This window comes from Conger conger, chromosome 4, assembly GCF_963514075.1.
Source record: "Conger conger chromosome 4, fConCon1.1, whole genome shotgun sequence".
NCBI classification, from domain to species: Eukaryota; Metazoa; Chordata; class Actinopteri; order Anguilliformes; family Congridae; genus Conger; species Conger conger.
The window spans coordinates 58787249-58808160 of NC_083763.1; the positions used below are offsets into that span (position 1 = coordinate 58787249).

The 20912-nt window shown below is 41.3% G+C and overlaps 3 protein-coding genes across 5 annotated transcripts in view; all 3 read left to right on the top strand.

The window, feature by feature from the left end:
- The window catches only part of cdc14ab (cell division cycle 14Ab), a 48083-nt gene extending 44749 nt beyond the window's left edge, over positions 1-3334 (top strand). For all 3 annotated transcript variants that reach the window (XM_061238491.1, XM_061238495.1, XM_061238492.1), the window contains one exon: positions 796-3334. In XM_061238491.1, the coding sequence (XP_061094475.1) occupies positions 796-825 (30 nt within the window). In that variant the 3' untranslated portion in view covers positions 826-3334. The remainder of the gene's footprint in view (positions 1-795) is intronic.
- Positions 3335-6396: 3062 nt separating this feature from the next.
- On the top strand, positions 6397-9033 carry gpr88 (G protein-coupled receptor 88). Its single transcript, XM_061240626.1, has one exon. It carries the CDS (start codon positions 6587-6589, stop codon positions 7622-7624), a length of 1038 nt encoding a protein of 345 aa, XP_061096610.1. The 5' UTR covers positions 6397-6586; the 3' UTR covers positions 7625-9033.
- A 3430-nt stretch (positions 9034-12463) lies between these two features.
- On the top strand, positions 12464-20024 carry vcam1b (vascular cell adhesion molecule 1b). The gene is made up of 10 exons (XM_061237230.1): positions 12464-12619; positions 12950-13228; positions 13536-13841; positions 14099-14359; positions 15045-15320; positions 15897-16175; positions 17141-17452; positions 17576-17851; positions 18387-18647; positions 18903-20024. Exons 1-10 carry the CDS (start codon positions 12577-12579, stop codon positions 19070-19072), a joined length of 2463 nt encoding a protein of 820 aa, XP_061093214.1. The 5' UTR covers positions 12464-12576; the 3' UTR covers positions 19073-20024.
- The last annotated feature ends 888 nt before the right edge of the window (positions 20025-20912 follow it).

Below are 20912 nucleotides of genomic sequence, written 5' to 3' on the forward strand. Positions count from 1 at the left end.
ACATAGACGGTATCTGTTTTTAATTAATGTTAAGATTAACCAAATAAAGATTTAATAGAGATTTGCCTGCATAACTGTGCAAAAGTGCAAAAATGTACAGGTGATGTTCGGAACATTGTGAGCTAACAGGTCTTCCGAACACAGGGAAGTTGTCCAGTTACAGTATTTTTAGTCTTCTCTATCATCAATCAAAGTGTTTTAGTGTCTGGGATAGCCAATAAGCAACCATAATCATAAACCACATTCCTTAGGTGAAAAACTACCATTGAACGGACGTTAACTTCCCCATGTTCTGTTGGGAACACCCGTCCGTCTACGTTAGGTGCCATTCACAACTGGTGTGGCATTAATATAAATTACCCAACAGGTGGGGGGGATACAATTCATCAGTTGGTTAACTGGGCATTAAATACAGAAACTACCTATAACACTACCTATAAACCTCCAGTGTGCACTGAGTGCCGTGACTATTAAGGCTGGTCAGAACAACAGCTGCCCAAACTTTCAGAATTGTATAATTGTATATGAATGCAAATACATAGACATATACGGTACAGTGTGATCATTCATCCGTCTTGCTTGTAGTGCGTAGTTTTCTAGAACTGCAAATCCAATGCTCTTTCCATTTTCCCGTCTAATTTAGGTAGTACTTCTCCCCAATCATTTTGTTCAGTGCCACTGAAGCTTTCCTGGTGATTTGGCACTCACGCTCCTCTCCTCTGGGTTCTCTTGTGCTCTGCCTTGTGACTGAGTCCTGCGGTTAACGCCCTGCCTCCTCTGTCTCTCACCTTGCAGTCCCTTCAGTCTGAATATGTTCAATACTAAAGGGACGTTTCTGCAGTGACGCGACCCGGCAGCAGGCCCGGATGCTGTCCAAGCCTGCCCTGGATGTGGCCCCCAGCTCCCCCTCCAAGCCCCTCAACCACCCCCGGGAGTCCAGCACGCACTGCTTCTCGCGTCAGCGAAAAAGGGAAACCAATGAGCCTGGAGTTGCCGGGCGCGCACAGCCTTCCCGTACGGCCGGCGGGGTCGCCGCTGGCAACCCTCCACAGCTGATGTCTCTACCTGCGGGCAATCCGATTGGACGGGGCACGGCAGCTCCAGGCCTCCGAGGGCTATGGGAAGGACTGTGCTTTTTTTCAGCCTCGGGTGTTGATGGGTAAATGATCGATTGGGTTGGCTCTTGGGGATAGGTGCATTAGCGTTTAATTTTTCAGCGTTTACGGCGCTGTTGGTTGAAAGGCCTGCTCCGCGTCGGGCGGCATGCGTTGTGCGAACACTCCTTTTCACTGCGCTGCAACCCTCCCATGTACTACTGTTAACCGTTAACTCCGCTGTCCTGCTTTGTATATTTCTTACGTTCTTTCTTATGTAAGCACACACACTTGTACTGAAAAAGAGGATATTTTTAGACTTGGATTTTATACCGTCTACATAACATATTTTAAGCTTGGGGAATAACAAATATATATGTAAATGTGTTTATGTATGAATTGTATTTCAGGGTTTTAAAAGACCGTTTTTAAAGTCTTTGTTTCTGAAGTGTGCTATCTTGGACACATATCCTGTTTGGTGTATAAAGATTTTTAGGTTGCAGGGGGTGGTAACTGGTTGCTCCAGACCCTGTTTCTTGTCAGTCGTGAATTTGGAAAGCCCGGCCTTTGACGACGATGTGAAAATGGGTTTTCTGAAAGTGTTTGGGGCTGCGTTATGTTGTGAGAGGGAGTGCGAGTGCTGCCTGCCTTCACAGAGCAGAGCCTGCAGCCGCTCTCCCGGGGGAGCGGAGAGGAAGAACATCCTCTTCCTCACTGTTAGAGGCCAATAGTGGCTGTGTAGCATACCAACACTGTACCATTTTACCACCGTTTCTTTCCCTCTGCATTCTCCTCCCACTGAGTTGAGCTGCCTCTCGCTCTGCCACAGATGCCCTCTCTTTTTCATAGGACAGCACTGCTGATGTAGTCAGTGCATTCCTCTCTCTATGTGACCCGACTGTATGGGACTAACATGCACCCAGCTGGGCCAGGGTGGGACCTCTCTGGTCTGGCACATGGGTTCTTCTACCTCCAGTCTGAAAAGGGATCTCAGCCTGTGAGTGGGCAGATGTACTCATAATTCCCTGGAACAAATAGGACTATTGAGAATGCACATCTAAATGCATAAGTATTCATGTTGGCTCTATATTTTTACTTTTCACTCCCCTACACGTGATGAAACTATTAAAAGCAATAAGGGGGTGGGGGAAATGAGGGTTTTGTCTGTGGGCTTCACAGGAATGGGTGATGATTAGCACTGTTTTAGTTACAATTCACAAGCTCCCTCTAGACTGCACTCCCCCTCTCTTTCTGTGGAACTAGCTCTGAACGCAATTTGGCACTCAAATCTTCACAAAATGATTGTAATTGCAATCTGTGAAAGGACTGCGTGGTTTTCTGCTGGATTTAAAGCACAGCTTTTATAGTTCTATTCTGTGACATGCTTTCAACATATTGCCTTGATTATGACCAGACATTTTTGGCACACAAGACCAATTATGTTAGTGAGGGCTTTTTTATCCCCCATCTCTGATTAAATTATGGAAAATGCCTAATGTCAAAACCTGTTTCGGTTCTAACTTGTTTGTCATAAGAGTGCTTTGAGAATGTATAAATAAAATGAACTATATATGGTTGGATGTTAGGGTGTTCCTGGTGGCATCAGTTAATGTTATCTCTCTCAGGAGGGAATGTTTACAGTAGAGTTACAATGGAAATGGTTTTTGTGTAATATGCTCCAAATTTCTTTTGAAGGTTATGATATCAGTTATCTCCGATAACAGAAACTGAGTAACCTCCATCAGGAAACAGGAACTGTACAGGGATTTATCTTCATTTTAAGAACTTCTTTTAACTAAAACATTATGTACCTGAATATGTCAAAACCTTAGCCTTGTTTTCTTTTTGTTGATGAACTTTTCATGTGTCCCTTAGAGCATGGGGACTGAGACTTGTTCAGTACTGTACTGGATCAGTTTCCCTCGCCTTGTGGCACACTGTACATTCCAACAATGTAATGCTTTTCTGTTTATAAAGTGGGAGAATCTATTTGATGCAAGCATTCTACCTCCTCAAACAGAGAATATAGCTGTATAATACTATTGCGTATATTTTTTCAAGCAGTGTGTATAGAAAATATAACCACATTACTGTAGATCAGTATTTTTCTCCATAACAGCATATACAATATATATAAACGTATAGTAAGATACTAATGTATTTACTGTATGTATATTTTAAAATACAATGTAAAGAAAATTGCAAAGGAAATAATGAAATAAAACACATTTTAAATATTCTGTCTGTGGTTTAATTGATAATTACACGGGACTTTAACCCTTAAGTCCAGCTTGGAGGACACATTTTTCAGTGATTTTCATTGAGTATGGTCACAGGATAGGCTACCGTTTGAAAGTGGTACAACTAATGGTTCTCTTGTAAACCATTGTAGACAACTGTTCCTTATTGTGTAATGTGGAGTGGCAAATCAAGTGTGGGGGGACTTCATGAACCTCTGCATTTTGGAAATCCAGGTTTACCTATTTGGGTAGAGGTGAAGTGTATCCTTTTCATGGCAAGGGTCCAGCAGACCTCATTTTCAATTAAAGAAAACCATGCCTGACTTGGAGAAACATTAATAGAATGTCTATTTGTTAACTTAGTGTTTTTATTTAATAAAAAAGAATAAAATAAATTTTTTTAAATAAAAATAAAAAAAATAAAAAAAACTTTATTTCATTTTTTACTTAGGTTATATCATTTTTGTCCATTCATGCATACTTGTACAAAAGTACTTGTAGATGATAACATTCCTATGTACAATATGTTTTGGATACGCTCTCTGGAACAAGATGAGCCCGGCTACTGTCCAGTACTGGCCGAGGAGTGGCTCACGATAGGCATTGACATTGTGCGAACAACTACAGTAAAATTTTTGCTCAGTACACAGCTGGCCTGCAGCAAGCCTTTACAGTGAAAACTGAGGAACGTTTATGAATGTAGGCTTATGAAACTGCATTTCTAACCCTGTATTCTTTGTAGGCTTCTATGGCATTCGAAGAAATTACAGAACAGATTGGCAAAGCTACAATTAACAAAGAATCAGTTATTGAGACTTTATACCAAAAGAGGTTGATGCTTTAAACCAAGAAGTGTTTTGTGTGATGCCCAGTCAAAGTAGTAGACTGTATTTGAAGGCATTGTAAGAAATTATGAGTGAGTGAATATTTCTCAGGAGCACAGTGAAAACTCTTAGACTCCACACCCGAGGGCGTGACCAATGAAGGACTTGATCCCATTTTTATATCGGTGAGAATCTAAATGCGTTCTCAAAATATTTTATTATTATTCAGTAGACTCATAAATGCGGAGTAGGCCTACTTTTGAATAATAAATGGTTAGTGAAATTGTGCAATGTGTTTGGTGTGTTAATGGGATATTTGGCAAGTGAGCACTTTTTTAAGTAGAATTTCATGACACTTCTTACAGCAGCATTTAGTATACAATCTCATATTTTATATCTCATATGACCCATAATATCATTTGATTACCATGTGACCATGTGCCTTTTCTCCATTACATAGCTAAAGACACTGGGTGTCTACCCAGTGAGCACTTTATTAGGGATTTATTAGACTTAAGACTTATTTGTCTTCTGCTCCTGTAGCCTATCCACTTTTGAGAAGTTTGAGAAGTGCTCAGAGATGCTCTTCTGCATACCACTGTTGTAATGTATGGTGATTTTTGCCTGCAGAACTGCTGCTCACTCGATGTTTTTGGTTTATCGCACCATTCTCTGCAAACTCTAGTGACTGTTGTGCATGAAAATCCCTGGGGATCAGCATTGCCTGAGATACTCAAACCACGCGGTCTGGCACAAACAATTATTCCACGGTCAAAAGTTAAATGACATTTCTTCTCCATTCTGACATTTTGTCTGAACCTCTTGACCATGCTTGTATGCATTTACTTGCTGCCACATGATTGGCATTAACAAGCTGGTGTACAGGTCTACCTAATAAAGTGGGTATTGAGTGTACATTACATAAAAAAATATATAGGCAACATGAAAAGGACTCTTTTTCATAAACGGCACGCCGTAGGCTTGGATGGAAGAAGTGATTAGGCTATCTTTTGTTTCCTGCTCTTTGTCTTCTGTGCATTCATTTGTAGGTGTTAATGAGCTCTTGCTAAACCAAACCTACTGTGAAAAACCAAATTAATTGATCGTGTCACTGATTGAAATGCTAATAGCTTTTTGTTGTAATGGGCTGTTTGCAGCATTGTGGCTTCAGACAAAACTGTGTTTTTATTCCTGTGCCACTATATAAACTGCTATTAACAAGGATCCGCTCACATATCGTATGTTTTACTTGTTTGCTTAATTAATTGTATATCTGTAATTATCACTGATTACTTTTTTCACCATTGTCTGGATTACACGGTTAGAATAGTAAATCATAGGCATTGGAACTTGGTTTCATCTAAAAGAACAATTAGAAAAATCATTGAATCTTGTCAGCCATGAAACCAGCACCTTTTAGTGGAAATGGTAATATGACTATACACTCAGTGAGTACTTTATTAGGTAGACCTATACACCAACTTGTTAATGACAATGTACTGTATCATCAGCCAATCCTGTGGCAGCAACTAAATGCATAAAAGCATGCGGATGTGGTCAAGAGGTTCAGATGTTTTTCAGGCCAAAGGTCAGAATGGGGAAGAAATGTGATCTAAGTGACTTTGACCGTGGAATGATTGTTGGTACCAGACAGGATGGTTTGAGTATCTCAGAAATTGCTGATCTCCTGAGAGTTTCACGCGCAACAATCTCTAGAGTTTGCAGATTATGGTGCGAAAAATAAAAAACATCCAGTGACCAGCCTCTCTAGACACACAATGCGTCAAACCTCTTAATTGGATTTGCTTCAGCAGCGGAAGACGTATAAGTCTAAAACATAAGTCCAATAAATACCCAACAAAGTGCTCACTGAGTGTATATGACTAATTGGATTAACTTATCCTAAAACCTTAAACTGAAACCGTTTTTTGTGAAAGCTAAAAAAGTACCAGGGATTTTAATACCCCTTGGGGATGCCAATTCAAAGTCTCGCTTCAAAGATTCCGTATTCGTCCATTTGTAAGCTATTTGATGATATTTTATCAAGTTATAATAATAGGCCGATATATTTTGTGGTTTTGTCTTTATTCACATACATGCATATTTATTTGGTATTCATAAATGTGTATGCTAGATGACTAATCGCGGTTGCTTTGTTTTCCTCTGAATTATTCATGATCATGCGACCATATAGTAGCGATGGGTAGGTGCCTTACTCTACTGACTGGAGGCGTCGACGAACACAACGCGTTTTCAGAGGCATCCCTCCTCACCGCCGCAAGAACATAATAAGCATATAGAGTTACGGTAGCCTTATTTTTTTTATTATAACGGAACCAGATTCGATTAGGCTATTTCATTTTTTTCCGAGTGTCATATTAAACGAAACCTCAGATTCATCCACAAAGCCACTAGCCTATCCTCAAGAATGTGGAACGATTCAGAGCCACTGACTGGATGCGGGATGGGACACAGCATGAACATTTGCCTCACTACAATCTACACATTGATGTGTTTGTTCGGGACAACGTTAAACCTTCTGGTGATATACCTGGTCTTGTCTTTTAAAAAACTCAGGACTTGCAGCAATGCTTTCATTGTGAACGGCTGCGTTGCTGATCTTTTGGTGTGCGCGTTTTGGATGCCTCACGAGGCTGTGTTTATATCCACTGGAGCACCATCCGCGGTCGGGTACCACGCTTTTAAAGAAGCTGTTCTGTTTCTTGGAATCACGGTCTCTCTTCTCTCCCACTCCCTCATTGCAGTCAACAGATACGTGTTGATTACAAAGGTTCCTGCAACATACATGTCGCTATATCAAAAAAGACACACAGAGTGGATGATATGCGCTTCGTGGCTTATATCGCTCGGATGTTTGCTGCCATGGCTCTCATCCCCTCTTTACCCAAACGAAAGATGCTTAGATCTACAGGTTGCAACATCCTTCACGAGAAGATCCGTACTGTCTAACCCTTTTGCGGCGGGTACCTTAGCACTCACCATTTTTGTCCATACTGTGGTTGTCTTGTATTGCTATTTTAAAATATTTCGTAGAGTGCAGATCAGCGTGAAGAGAGTTAGCATATTAAATTTTCAAATTGTGAACAATCTTCCCTACTCCTTTCCAAGGAGGGACAAGCGCCTTGGGGTTTACATGTTGGCTGTGTGTTGTATCTTTCTGCTCACTACCGAACCACTCTTCTGGGTTTTATTTGTGGGTCTTTCAGTAACATTGCCCATAGCAGTTCGTACAGCTACATGGATGGTCTTCTGCGCCCTATTCGCATTGAATCCGTTTCTCTACACGTGGAAGAACGAAGAATTTCGGAAGTCTTTCAGATCGGTTGTAAGAGGAGAATTATGGAGAGGATCGACGGTTGGTGTCGAGCCGGTCACGATCAACACAATCTCTCATCTATTACCGAGACAGAACAGCAGAAGAACCTTCCTTGGCGAAGTGAGCTGAACTGTGACTACCTCACCGGTCAAATATTTGTTTGTAATAGACATATACTGTATACACCTGGCCTTAAAACCCGTAAAACCTGATTATGTTGATACTACGAGTTAGGAGTTAATAAAAAATCTACCTACTTTTTTCCGCTGAAAAATATAGTGCTTTTAATAGTTTCAACTCTTCCAACTTGGAATTGAATAGAGTCGGGTTATTCGTGAGAAATCGTGCCTTAGAGGAGTTTCTTCTCCTCGATTTCTTTCAGTTGCGTATATAAATCTCAGAAGTGGAAAGTGGTCAAATGTGTTGCAGTAGGCTACGCTGAGGAAAAGGTGTACATGCCCAAGATGGGAGGAATGTTGCAGGATGGAGGAGACACACCCGTGAAAAGTACATGTCTTGCAACTATTTATTGTAACTATAGTGCTTTAATGTAAAATGACAACATGGATATTATATGGTAAATATAATGCAAAAGTATTCTTTATAACTCCTGAATGTTTTTGCTTTTTTGCTGACAATCCTGTACCTTATCCATGTTCATTCCTTGACCTGTGGCTTTTTAGCATTTTATTTTGCACCAAAGGTGTAATATATTTCATATTGTTCTGGTTAATTAAAATATTTCTCGGAGTGCGTTCGTGATGGCATTAAATATTACATGGCTGATACTCCCAGCAGTTTATTTGGGTAGTTTTCATTATGATGAAATTCAAATAATACAAGGACAAGCGATGCGTTGCAGGTTAATATTTAGGCATGATTTGCTGACAATGTGTTGTTCGTCAATATTTATTTTGTCCATCATTTGAGGAAGCCTGACACCAACTCGAAAGTTTTTGTGTGCTTTTCAAAAGCCAATCATTTGCTGCTAATAATTTTTTTCCTTGCAAAAGTGAAATAAAGTGAAAACAAGTGATTAAAACACTCTGGACTGCTATGAACAGCACGTTTATTTCCCAGTGTTATGACACTGCAGGGAATGATTGCCAAGTCACGTGCGATTTAATGCCAAATAAATGTATGAGGACGAACCTAAGCATCGAGCGCGATTCTGAATGGAAACCATAGTTTATGAATACAGATTAATCAGTAATTGGTTACCATCTTTTAAGTTCTAGATTTATAACCGTCCATGTGTTTTGCAGAAGATCTGAAGGTTTCATAAGTATTTATTGGACTGAAAACACATGATGTCTATTTTATTTTCCATTGCAACAGCATTTGTGACCTCCCTTGAGTCTCTTTTTGTGAAGGAGTCGAATGTTTCATAACTATACAACAAATGACCATTGTTTTATTACAATAGGCTCGAGTTATTTGGAGATGAAACAGACATAATTACAGTTGCATAATTTCAGAACCATTTGCTTGAGTTGTATCTGTATTTCAAGTTCACAGATTAAAAGTATTTTATGTAAGTTGTTGCCAGTATTTCCACAACTGTATTACAATTCACATGTAGATTTGTGAGTTAAAAGAAAATTGTGTGTTTAACACTAAGGCTGGCTGATTATTTATTCAGAATGCCACTTGCCCTACTGACCACTGAGCACAAACCGCAGTATTCATGCTGCACACTGATACAGAGATACTCCGTTACAGTGGCTGTGGACTGTTATTTGCAATGTTCAGAGATGCTCAGTGTGGGTACACTACTAATCAAGCAAAGAGAACAAAAATAGGGGATATGACATTTTCTTAAGTGTGAAAAATGCTGCTTGTGTGTGATTAGCCTATGAAGTACTGTACTGAAATCGTGCCAGCAGAACAGAAGCTTGACTCATTTGGTGTTATTTCCTGGTAACACCGGTAAATCCTTTTTATCTTCCCGTTTTAATATACAAACACATAATGCAAGTGCCATAATGGTCACTGTTTTGGTAAATAGACTCACTAATCATTTGTGGTAAGTCAGAGGAATGTAGGGATGTCCTATTTCCATGTAGGCAATGGAAGGGGGAGGTTGTTTCGGGTCACATCCAGGATTGCAGTGTGACATGTGTCATCCTCCTAGGAAACAGTTTCAAATGCATTAATCTTACGTATCTTCTTTGTCCAACCACAATAAATATTATGAATATACATTAGGAGGAATTAGAAGTGGGTCAAAGTGTTACAATTATTTTTGAAAATGTGTGTTAAATTCTAGGTTCAGGTAAGTGGCTCAGCAATGGTAGCAGTTTTTCTCTCCACAAATCACCCATACACTCCTGTACTGAACTAAAAATTTTCAGTGCGCCAATACTGAACAGGTGGTAAATGTTGGCCTGAAGATGGTGCTTGACCTTGGTATTTTCTAATTCACATCTAAAGGCCAGTGTTCTTACAGGTGTAAGGGGCATACTCTAGATATCCTCAATACAATTTAAGCACTTTATGCACTGTCTGAAGTATCAATAAGTGCTGGAGTTTCCCCAGTTAGGGTTCCTCAGCAAGACTGGCAGCTATTGTCACGATTCATTTTCTTCTTCAGTTGAGCTGAGATGCTCAGTGTCACACCAGCTTGTATTGTGACTTTGCACTGTAATAAGTGAGGTCTCGATTCCACCGCATACAAAGCACAATGCACGGAAAGCTTTTTCTGTTAGCTCTCTCCTGATTGTGATGGTATGTAGGACATCTTGTCAAAGTGAAGTGTTTGGCTGCTGCTTGATGTTGAGGCAAAATGTCCTCTGAAAATAGCTGCTCAGCCACTGAGGTTTTTTTTATTTTTACCTCTCCAATGGCTCTCATGTACTCATGACCAGGCTGTTAACTATAACTAATCTTTCAGCACTGTGTAGTAGGCCCACTCACATTCTGCTGTCCCATCGCTCTGTGGGAAGCAAATTTATATTCCACACCAGTGCCCTTTGACCTCCCTTAGTCAGAAGTATGTAACAACATAGTAACTGAGATTAGCAGACAATGGTTGCAACATCAGATAAAGCAAGGAACAAAGAATGCTCACTCCATTCTCAGTCTGCCCTGCACCTCTATAGCACCTTAAACACTCAGTTTCACTGACAGACACCAGTGGCACTGAGTGTGGTTCCACACAGTTACAGGTCAGAGCTGATAGGTGATTAACCCTGCCATGGATCAGCATGTGAGTACAGCAGTAACTCAACAGCATTAGTGTTCTCTTCTCCCACAGTGTCTCTATGAATAGGTTTTGTCTGTATTCTTTCTTCTGTATTACTATCGATAATGATCCACCCATCTGCCCGCCCATCCATCCTCCTATCTATCAATCTATCTGTCATAACACAACTTCTCCTATGCCTGTCTGCTGCAGAAGGTTCCAGATTATTACAATAATTGTTTTACATGAAACAGTGAGGCAGAAAGGCCACACATGCAGAATTCTGCTGAGCATTTCTATTTGACATGAAAAGGTCCATATTATGTTTTTAAAGAAAGGAATTAGGGTCTCCTGCACCAAATAAATGACACCTAAGGGATACATTTTCTCATTGTTTCTGAGGTCAGCAGAAATTTTGGCTGATTGTATCCTTGGCTGTTGTTCAGTCAGGATTATGCAATCTGCACATACTGTAGTTGAAACACAAATTAACTCTTGCCTGCCCATGTCTGCTACACAGAATAAAAATTACAATTAGTATATTCATGATGAATATTCATTGAAGAGCTTCATAGACACTATGTAATTAACATTTTACCCAGAATTTAATTAAAAAAACATTTGATAGGGACTTCCAAGGGTACAATCATAATCCTTTTACAATATACTGCAGCATAATTACAGCGAATGTATTACCGGCGATAATTATCCTCCCACGCACAACCTAGACGACCTTGGAGAAGACGTCACGCACCCTCAGGTTCTAAGAACATAGAACATGGTAAGAGAAGCCAGAGGAGAGAAGGTCGATTTTATATAATCAGACCTTTGATTGGTGCGCATGCATTGCCTTGGTTATCAGATGAGTGGGCGTGTGTGTGAAAATTACATCAAGTGGTATGTCATTGTTAATTGGGAAATAATAAAAAATTAATAGAAAATGAGAATCGAACCCTAAGTGTTGAATACCAAAGCCGCCTCCACAAAGCTGGATTACTGAGTTAGCTGGATATCTGCCCAAAGTCAAACTTTAGTCCATGTTCCAGATGTTGGCGATATGGGTTTTACTCAATAATACACAGTAGTACTCATAACTACAGTAATCCAGCTGGAAAAGGTCCCTGATTGGTTCCTGGTATTACATATTGGGATCTATTAGCATTTAATGAGTTTGGAATTCTACTAGCAATTACATACATGAAAACTGACATTTCATACAGAACATTTCATTAAAAACTTACTTAATGCTTCCTGATAAAATAAACCATCTGGTTCACATTCTTAGCAATGCCTACTGGGATTACTGTGATAATTGAACATTCAAACATACACAATCAATAATTAAATTACTTCTATGAATACATAATAAAATTATTATGACGTTTATGATTTAAATATGGATGGACATGCACTGCTGCTGTAAGAAGCCAATGAACTAATTGAATAAAGATAGCCAAAGTATCGATTTGAGAGTCAGGTTCTTGAAAAAGCTTTGTAATCCCTGCACTATAGATAATGACATTTGCTGTTTTAGTAAATGACACGGGCTGAATTGATTCAAACACAACAGGTATTACCAGCGGGACATGTTCGCACTTTTTCTCGGAGGATCCGTTATTTAGAACTCATACTGAAGAGGGAGCACTTTCTTCACACCGAAAAATTCATTCAAGCTCTGACCGTCTCGGGGGCCCAGGAGAAGGGGAATTCATGCATGACATATTTGGTTTTTTTGAAGAGGAGTTGGTACTTTTTTTTCTTTTCCCATTGCAATCCCCACTATAAATCCTTTATCACTGTTACGGACCCAGCATTACTCTGCCTACTGAAGCAGAGAACCTACTATTCTCGTTGGATTGTATTAACCTTCCATATACTTTCAAAGGAACTTTAAACAATGGCGTTGACTATAATTATGATTTTGGCATTACCTGTTGCAGGTAAGTTACTATTATATTGGCAACTTAAAATGCGGGATCGTATTTGAAAGTCTGCATTTTATATATAATTCGTTTCACATCAATCATAGCACATCTAATTCATTTTTGGTCGTTACTGAATTGTGTTCATTGTGTTCCATTCTGAATTGTGGGATTTTCAGACAAATTATTTGTAAGCATTCTCAGGAAAATGTTCACTGTTCACTGAACATTTTACTATGTTTAAATATCACATAACGTAGGACCTATTTTTTGTAGGTCCCACCGAGTGCGCACTGAATAGTAATTTAACTGTGATATATTTCATTTAACGTTGTTTTTTTAACACAGCGAAATCATTTGTCGTGCAACTGGAGCCACGTAAGACGGTGTTGCGGGTTGGCGATAGGCAGGTGCTGCGGTGTAGTGCCAGCGACTGTTCCGAGAGCACCACCATCACCTGGGCTTCTTTGGAAGATAAACCGCTTTCCGGGATCATAGAAAATCCCTCCACATCGGAATCTCTCCTCGTCTTTGATCCCGTGTCTACAGCGCATGAAAACTTGATTGTTTGCAAAGTGACTTGCGGGAATCACAGGAAACAGATGCATGCAACTGTGAAAGTTTATTGTAAGTTCTTTCTGTTTTTTATATGCCATATCTTCATTTTTATTCTGATTTAAAACTGCATCAGGGTGATAGCTGACAGATTTTTGCAGACATAGTTGTAAAGGAATAGTTTCTGTTGACCACAATCTACCAAACCTAAGATTTTTTTCATCTTAAACCTATCTACAATATATATATATATATATATATATATATATATATATATATATATATATATATATATATATATTTCAATAATCTATATTCATATGCTAGAAATATTTTATTGAATATTGCTTGAAATATATAAGGGCGTTTTTCATTTCAGCTTTCCCAAGAGAACCTGTCATTTTGGGGAATAGCCACATGCTGTTGGGAGAAGCTAACACCCTCATCTGTGAGGTCTCAGCAGTGTATCCCCCAGAGTACCTGGAGGTTGAATGGCTACAGGGCGAGAGAGTCCTTCACATCGATGAGGGAAAAGCAGATATTTCAACTGTCACCTCCAGATACAAATACACACCAACCACCGAAGATAATGGAAAAGCTATTACTTGCAGGGCCACCCATAGTTTCGAAGGGGTTCCTGAGGATCAGAAGATAAAGGAAACCACAGCTTCCTTGAATGTGATGTGTAAGTCATTGTATTTACACTGGAGTTTGTGCATGAGGTTGCTGTGTATTCTTAATTAATTGAAGGTTCTGTTTTTATAAGATGAAAAGTTGATAAAAAGTAAACAGCCATGGCATTCTACCCTCAATGAAATGGAGGGTAGAACGTTAGATAAATTCAGATGACATTTTTGTCTGATAGAGTAAGTTTGATGGATGAGTCCGCTGACTCATATAAACTCATTAATGCCTCGATTATTCTTGCTCTTATTACCACAGACGCACCCAGGGATGTTAGAATATCGGAGGCAGCCGTGGTGAAAGTGGGAAGGAGTTTGACGCTGACGTGCGCCGCAGAAGGAAACCCAAGGCCAGTGACGGTGTGGAGGAAAGTTGGGCCCGCAGGCGGATATGTCACAGTGGGCGAAAATGAGACGCTCGCTGTTCGTCATGTGACAGTGTCCCATGCTGGCACCTATGAGTGTGAAACCAGGAACATGCTGGGAAACCTCACAGCCACCGTGAAGGTCATTGTCCAAGGTGAGACACACAGGGTGTCCAACCGCTATCTGTAAAGGGTTGGTGTGGGTGTGGGTTTTTGCTTTAGGCTAGCCCAGCACAATGACAATCAGCAAATGAACAAATCCTGGTCTTTCATCGAGATATGGATATGTAGAATCAGGTGTATATTAGTGCTAAGCTAAAATGACAACCGTAACCTTTTCAGATGAGATAGGACACCCTTGATCTATATGAGTGCCCTCTGTGTCTGATCATGTAACAGTCAAGGAACAGAAGATATGTTATTCCCTTAGATAAGTAGAATATGCTGTAAAAACATTGTAAATGTGTGGCCGTTTGCTGTGGATTTATTGAAAGTATAATTATTCATGTATTCCATGGCATCCTGTATATTGTTACATGCTGCAATATTTTGATCACAATATTTCAAGAATTTATTTTATGCATCCAGTAATATTCCCTATTGATTGTAATTGGCTGATAATTCTTCTACTAAGGCTCTTTTCTGGGGCCCTATGTCCTACTTACAGTGGTTCTAAATCTCAGCATAATGTTCCTGTTAAATTATTGCTTTGAGAAGAGCTCCCTTACATTAGGAGGGAAGAGGGAGAACATCTTAAAGAGGGACTCAGTTCTAAAAACAGCTCATCTTGCACTTAGTTTAATTGTCTAAGTCCATTCATTTGAAAATGTCTTCTGCCAGCTCCGCCAAGGAACACTTCCATCACCGTGAGCCCAGCCAGTGAGCTGAAAGAAGGGGACAACTTGACCATTTCCTGCCACACAGACAGTGTCCCAGCAGGCCACCTGGTTCTGCGCAGAGTGTCTGAGGGTCAGAAAACGGACCTACAGACCAGCTCCGACTCCACCACCTCCATCTCCCTGCCCTCCGTGCAGCTATCTGACTCAGGCCTGTATGAGTGTGAGGCTGTCAACGATCACGGGAAACAGACTGCCAGCACTCAAGTGACTGTTGAAGGTGGGAATCCTCTTTTTAAAAAAAATGAGACTAGAGTGCCGTTTACTTCAGTTTCCATGAAGTAAGCTGAAGGTCAACATGATTTTCAGTGTTATTTTGCTTTGTTACTGACGCAATTGACAGAGCGTGTTGGGTGGAAGGAGGGCATGGAGGAGGAAGCAGCGAGAGGGGACTAGAGTAGGGGAATTTGTCTGTAAAGTACAAAATGGACCCAAGTCCCTTGGGGGCACACTTACTAAGCTCTGTGGAAATTTCATCAACTGCCCCTCTGTATAAGAGAAACTGAGTGACTGGAGGAGACTTACAGTTTTTAAAAGGCATCGAGTGTCTATCATCTGTGCTTCAGGCTTTTGATAGCACTGTAATGTTGTTGACAGCCTTTATCACTCTAAGCCTTTGTCTTGTGCGCTCACCTGGAGGTAAGAGAGGAGTTTCAAGTGTTTCAAGGGAGCACAAAAATGTTTTTGTAGCCATAGCCATTAACATCATAAAGATGATTATAATAATGGTGATAATTGCAATATTACTAGTAATAGCGTATGTGTCCTAATCTGTCGGTTCTCTTTGTCTGGTCAGTCTACCCCCTTGAGGTGGAGCTGAACCCAGGGTCCGGTGTGATCGGCGTGGAGAGAGGGGGCAGCCTCGTCCTGTCCTGCAGGGCCTCGGGCTGTCCCTCCCCGGCTTTCTTTTGGAAGAGTCCGCTGGACACGTCCATCCGGGGCCGGAGCCGCACCCAGGGACCCCTCTCCCAGCTCTCCCTCGGCCCTGTGGGCCTGGAGGATGAGAGGGCCTACATCTGCGAGGTCAAGTGTGGCTCGGTCCTTAAGGCCAGGCACAAGGAGATAAAGGTCTTCTGTGAGTATCCGCATGCAACGTGTAGGGCGTGTGCTGAGGTCAGATATCTAGATTTTCTCCATAATAGGGACGGAATACGCAGTATTTAAATCAAGCAGGGATTATCCTATCAATTTCAAATGGTTCACTCTTGCACGTTGTTGTTTTTGTAATCTTGGTTAGGAGTAGAACTGTCTGTATGCCTGGCCCCTTCATCTTTATAGTTCAGATGTAGTTTTAGCACCTCTCCACAAAGTTAGATTTGTTTTCTGTCATGAAGCCGGTTTTGGCTGAGGAACCCTAGCTGTATTGTAGCAGGAAATGCCTGCCAAAGTGACCCTCAAAGAGTTGTGATGGATAACTCCGTGCCTCCTTTCTGCATGTAAAGCCAAGGCTGAAGGGGTCACTTTAGTGGATATGAACTCAAGGCTGAAGGGCTCACTTAATAACAGCTGGATTGAGCTGCTGGGAATTTGTGCAGTGTGAGGATCTTTTTGAGCACTGTCCTGATAATCATCAGAGGGTTATTCCAGGACCCAGAGAAGCACTTGAGAGAGTACTTTCCTGATGAGGGGCTTCAGTGGTCACACACTGCATTACACAAGCTGTCTTCACACGGTCTATGCACTGATGCACTTTGGCACCGACACCAGAAGTTCAGTAATGAGTCAATGTTTCAAAATGACGATTAATTAAACTCTCTGCTTCCCTGCCATAACTTTTCTGTTGTGTATCAACAATGAGAAATTAATGAAATATGAAAAGGGCCTGCAACAACAGTTCTTGCGACTGGTCCACATGTATTTATTCATTTATTTGACAGGGACATTTATGCACATTAATCAGCATTTCAGTCATTAGAGTTAGCTTGTGAGTTCATTTTCATCCGTAGGTTATGAAGGTTATGTAGAGTGAAAACCGTTACTCATACTGTGAGATGTCTGAAGTCTCGGTTTTGACGGGTTATTTCCCTCTCCCCCTCTCAGCGTTCCCCTGGGATCCGGTGATAGAGAGCAGCGGGGCGCTCCTGGAGGGCGAGGTGTCCACCCTGCGCTGCAGCGTTCGGGACGTGTTCCCCGCCAGCAGCCTGCACGTGGAGTGGCTGGATGAGGACGAGCTCCTGCGCTCCCACACGGGCTCCTTCTCCAGCGGGGTGCAGAACCTCACCTCCACGCTGTCCTTCACCCCCAGGGCGGGGCACCAGGGCAGGCAGATCACTTGCAGGGCTACTTTGCTCATGGAAGGCATCCTCGAGAGCCCGATAGTGAGGTCTGCGGTGACCACTGTGGCGCTTCAATGTGAGTGACCAGGGTTTCTGCGAGGTGTGAGAGTGACAGCTGGATTATTTTTACTGTAGCTTTTGCAGTAGATTAGTCAGGAATCAAAGCGTAGCAGGCGCTGATGATGTTCTCGCTGTTCAGATGCTCCCAGGAACACTTCCATCACCGTGAGCCCAGCCAGTGAGCTGAAGGAAGGGGCCAGCGTGACCATTTCCTGCCACACAGACAGTGTCCCAGCAGGCCGCCTGGTTCTTCGCAGAGTGTCTGAGGGTCAGAAAACGGACCTACAGACCAGCTCCGACTCCACCACCTCCATCTCCCTGCCCTCCGTGCAGCTATCTGACTCAGGCCTGTATGAGTGTGAGGCTGTCAACGATCATGGGAAACAGACTGCCAGCATCAGGGTCATGGTGAAGGGTAAGTCCCATCTACCTCCCACATGAATTTTCTCTGACCTCACTCTCGGCAATTAAAAAAAATTCTGTGTCTATAAGGAGATCAGAGTTCCTGAATGCAGCTTTGAAATACAATCGCTGCTCTCAGTTCCTCTTTTCACTTGAATATTCTGTGATGTGTCTGTCATGGGCTCGTGGTATTGCTTTTTCACATGACTCCTGTGCACGTAGTGAAACTACAGGTCATCCAGTGTTCCTCTCTTTCTGAGTGACCTTTTAAATTCCACATGACTTCTGTGGACATACAGTAAAGATACCAGAGCGTAGATTCACACGACTGGGACTTTCACTTCTTTGAAACTGAACACTGCTCAGCCGTTCACATCATGATCAGCAAAGCTGTAATCCAGTATGATACTGTGGACTTTTTAACCACTATGATAATTACTGCATAATAATATATGATACATAATGATTATGCACAGAAGTGTGGCTGACACATTAGCCCTAGATCTCTTTGCCTCTGCCATTGACGTCTGTCATTTCCCTGCCCCCAGCACCCCCCAGGAACACAACCGTCCAGGTGCTGCCATCCTCGCAGGTGCAGGAGGGCCAGAATGTCACCATCTGCTGCAGGACCGTGAGTTTCCCTCCATCTGCAGTGATTCTGCGGAAACTGAACAACGGCACGGAGCTGTACTCCCCCGACGGCAACTTCATCCTGGTGAACCTCACACCTCACGACACGGGCCTGTACCTGGTCAACGTCACCAACGACCTGGGCTTCGAGACAGAGGTCTTCACCATCAGTGTAATGGGTGAGTGTGACATGAGCGATGCTGGGGACAGAGGCACAGGCTCGGTTGGCACTAAGGACAGGTCGTTTAGGGGGACGGATTCTTCTGGAACAGAACAGAGCATTTCTACAAAAGACAATAACCAATTATAATAAATAGCAGCTAAAACGCATTCGGCTTAATGCCGTTGTATATGAAAACCAAATTCTATGCATCTGAAATGAGTGTTCTTATTATAATATGAAATTATAATAATATTTTTTTCTCCACATCTAGAGAGGCAGTCCGACCCTCCGCCCAGCTGGAATGACTTCATCGTCCCTGTCGTTGGCGTGGTAGCCATGGTGACCATGGCATCCATGGCTGGCTTGGCCGTCTACCAGCTGAACCAGGCCCGTAAAAGGGGCTCATATGAGCTGGCAAAGTCTGTGCCACGCGACGTCTAATCACCTGGAGAGAAACTGCTCAAAGACTTGGCCCTGGCACTGGAAGAAACTGCTCTGCTCATGATGGGTATTGCACGACTGGAGCTGAAGGGTTTGTTTTCATGGACATCTGGAGAGAGGCAATGCCGTTTGCTCCTGGACAGGAATGCCATATGTATGCACTGCCTGCACAGTGGAGCTGTTGTATGCAGTAAGATCTTCTGGTGCATTACAAGCTGTTTGTTTGTCTTGGACACTTCCCCCTGATAAACACTGAAAGACTGCAGAGACTGTCTGATCAATGCCAGCCATTATTTGCTCTACCATCCCCTTGTTTCTAGGCTGCTTTTTAAAAAAACCTTTACCACTAAATTGAACATCGCTACAGGAAGGATGAAGGTAATTTATTCCAAGCTAGGTTTGTTTAATTGCATGAGATGTAATGAATTGTGATGGTTCATTGTAATTAAGATCATCTTAATTGCAACTCTACTGAACAAACACCCATTGTAATAATGTTTGAACTTTGTTAAGCCAGCAACTGAATTAGTAATGCACTTTCTTCATTATGATGTACAGTCTAATTCCAGCTTTTCTGTGTTGCTATTTCTCACAAATGAGTCACACACCAATCAGGGATTGTATGTGAGAGAAATATAGTAGGTGTCATGTTACCTACTACATGAGTGGAACAGAAGCACGACTATATATTTTAAGGCTGTATGAGACTGAATCAATCTAATACTGCAGTAATAGGGCCAGTTCTGGTACGTTTACGTGATTCAATAAGAGAACCTACATGGAACATTATTTTGTGAATTGTTTATGTTATGTTCATATTTTCTCTAAATTGTATCTTGTAAAATTGTACATATTTTTCTGTTTCTGAACTGAATTTGAATAATGTGATACATGTGTGTACATTTACAGGTTGGCAGATTTTTTTAGAAATAAAATATTTATTTTTTAAATACATGTTTTGTTGGATGTTTTATATAAAATGTATTTTTGATACTGGAAAGCACAGCTTCGTGTGGGGGAAGTCAGAGGGGAATTCTGAGCCGTTGAGTCATGGACTGTGTGTAATCACACATGCACTTTCATTTTCAATTCCCGCTGAAGGCATTCATCCTGTTAACAGCACGCTGATTAGATATGGTTGTAGGAGAAAGACTCTCTCCACCATACAGCATATTATAACGAACAGATTCCTATCAAACGGATAAAAAGTCATTATTATGTAATATTATTCCAGTAACTATGAGCAAGTCCAGAACAACCTCATGTCAGTTCAGTATCTGGCTCAGAGTTAGAAATGAAGTAGTGAAACGTTCATGCAGTGATAAACAACAGAGGCCATTCTTTTGCTGTCCAGAATCTTCTCCGCTGGACTTCCACAAAAATAAAGGACTGTCACGAGAGAAATGGGGGCAGGCCACTGTAAAGAAATGATCATTTACTCCAACCCCCTTAAAGGTCAAATGCGGTTTCTCTGCAGAAGACAGAGAGACAAGTGCTGATTTTATTTCAGCTGTTTTGTTGCCTCTGTTACTGTGGTTCTGTGTCTGAACATTTAGTGATAACTGGAATTTGAATTTTAAATACGTTTTGATTTGTGACAGTATGTTTTATATACGATGTTTTATTTAAAATCTGGCAAATTTTAAATACAGAGATATTATAAGTGTATGTATTTTATCAACAAAAGGTAAAAATAAAGAGACCATAAAGTAACATGGAGGCTGCACCATTAATTCTGCATTGACTGTGTTCTGTTTCTCCACCGTGCTAAAAACTTGTTTTTAAAATAACCAATATACTAGTGTAGATGTGTCCTAGGTGGCAGAATATAGTGTTAACA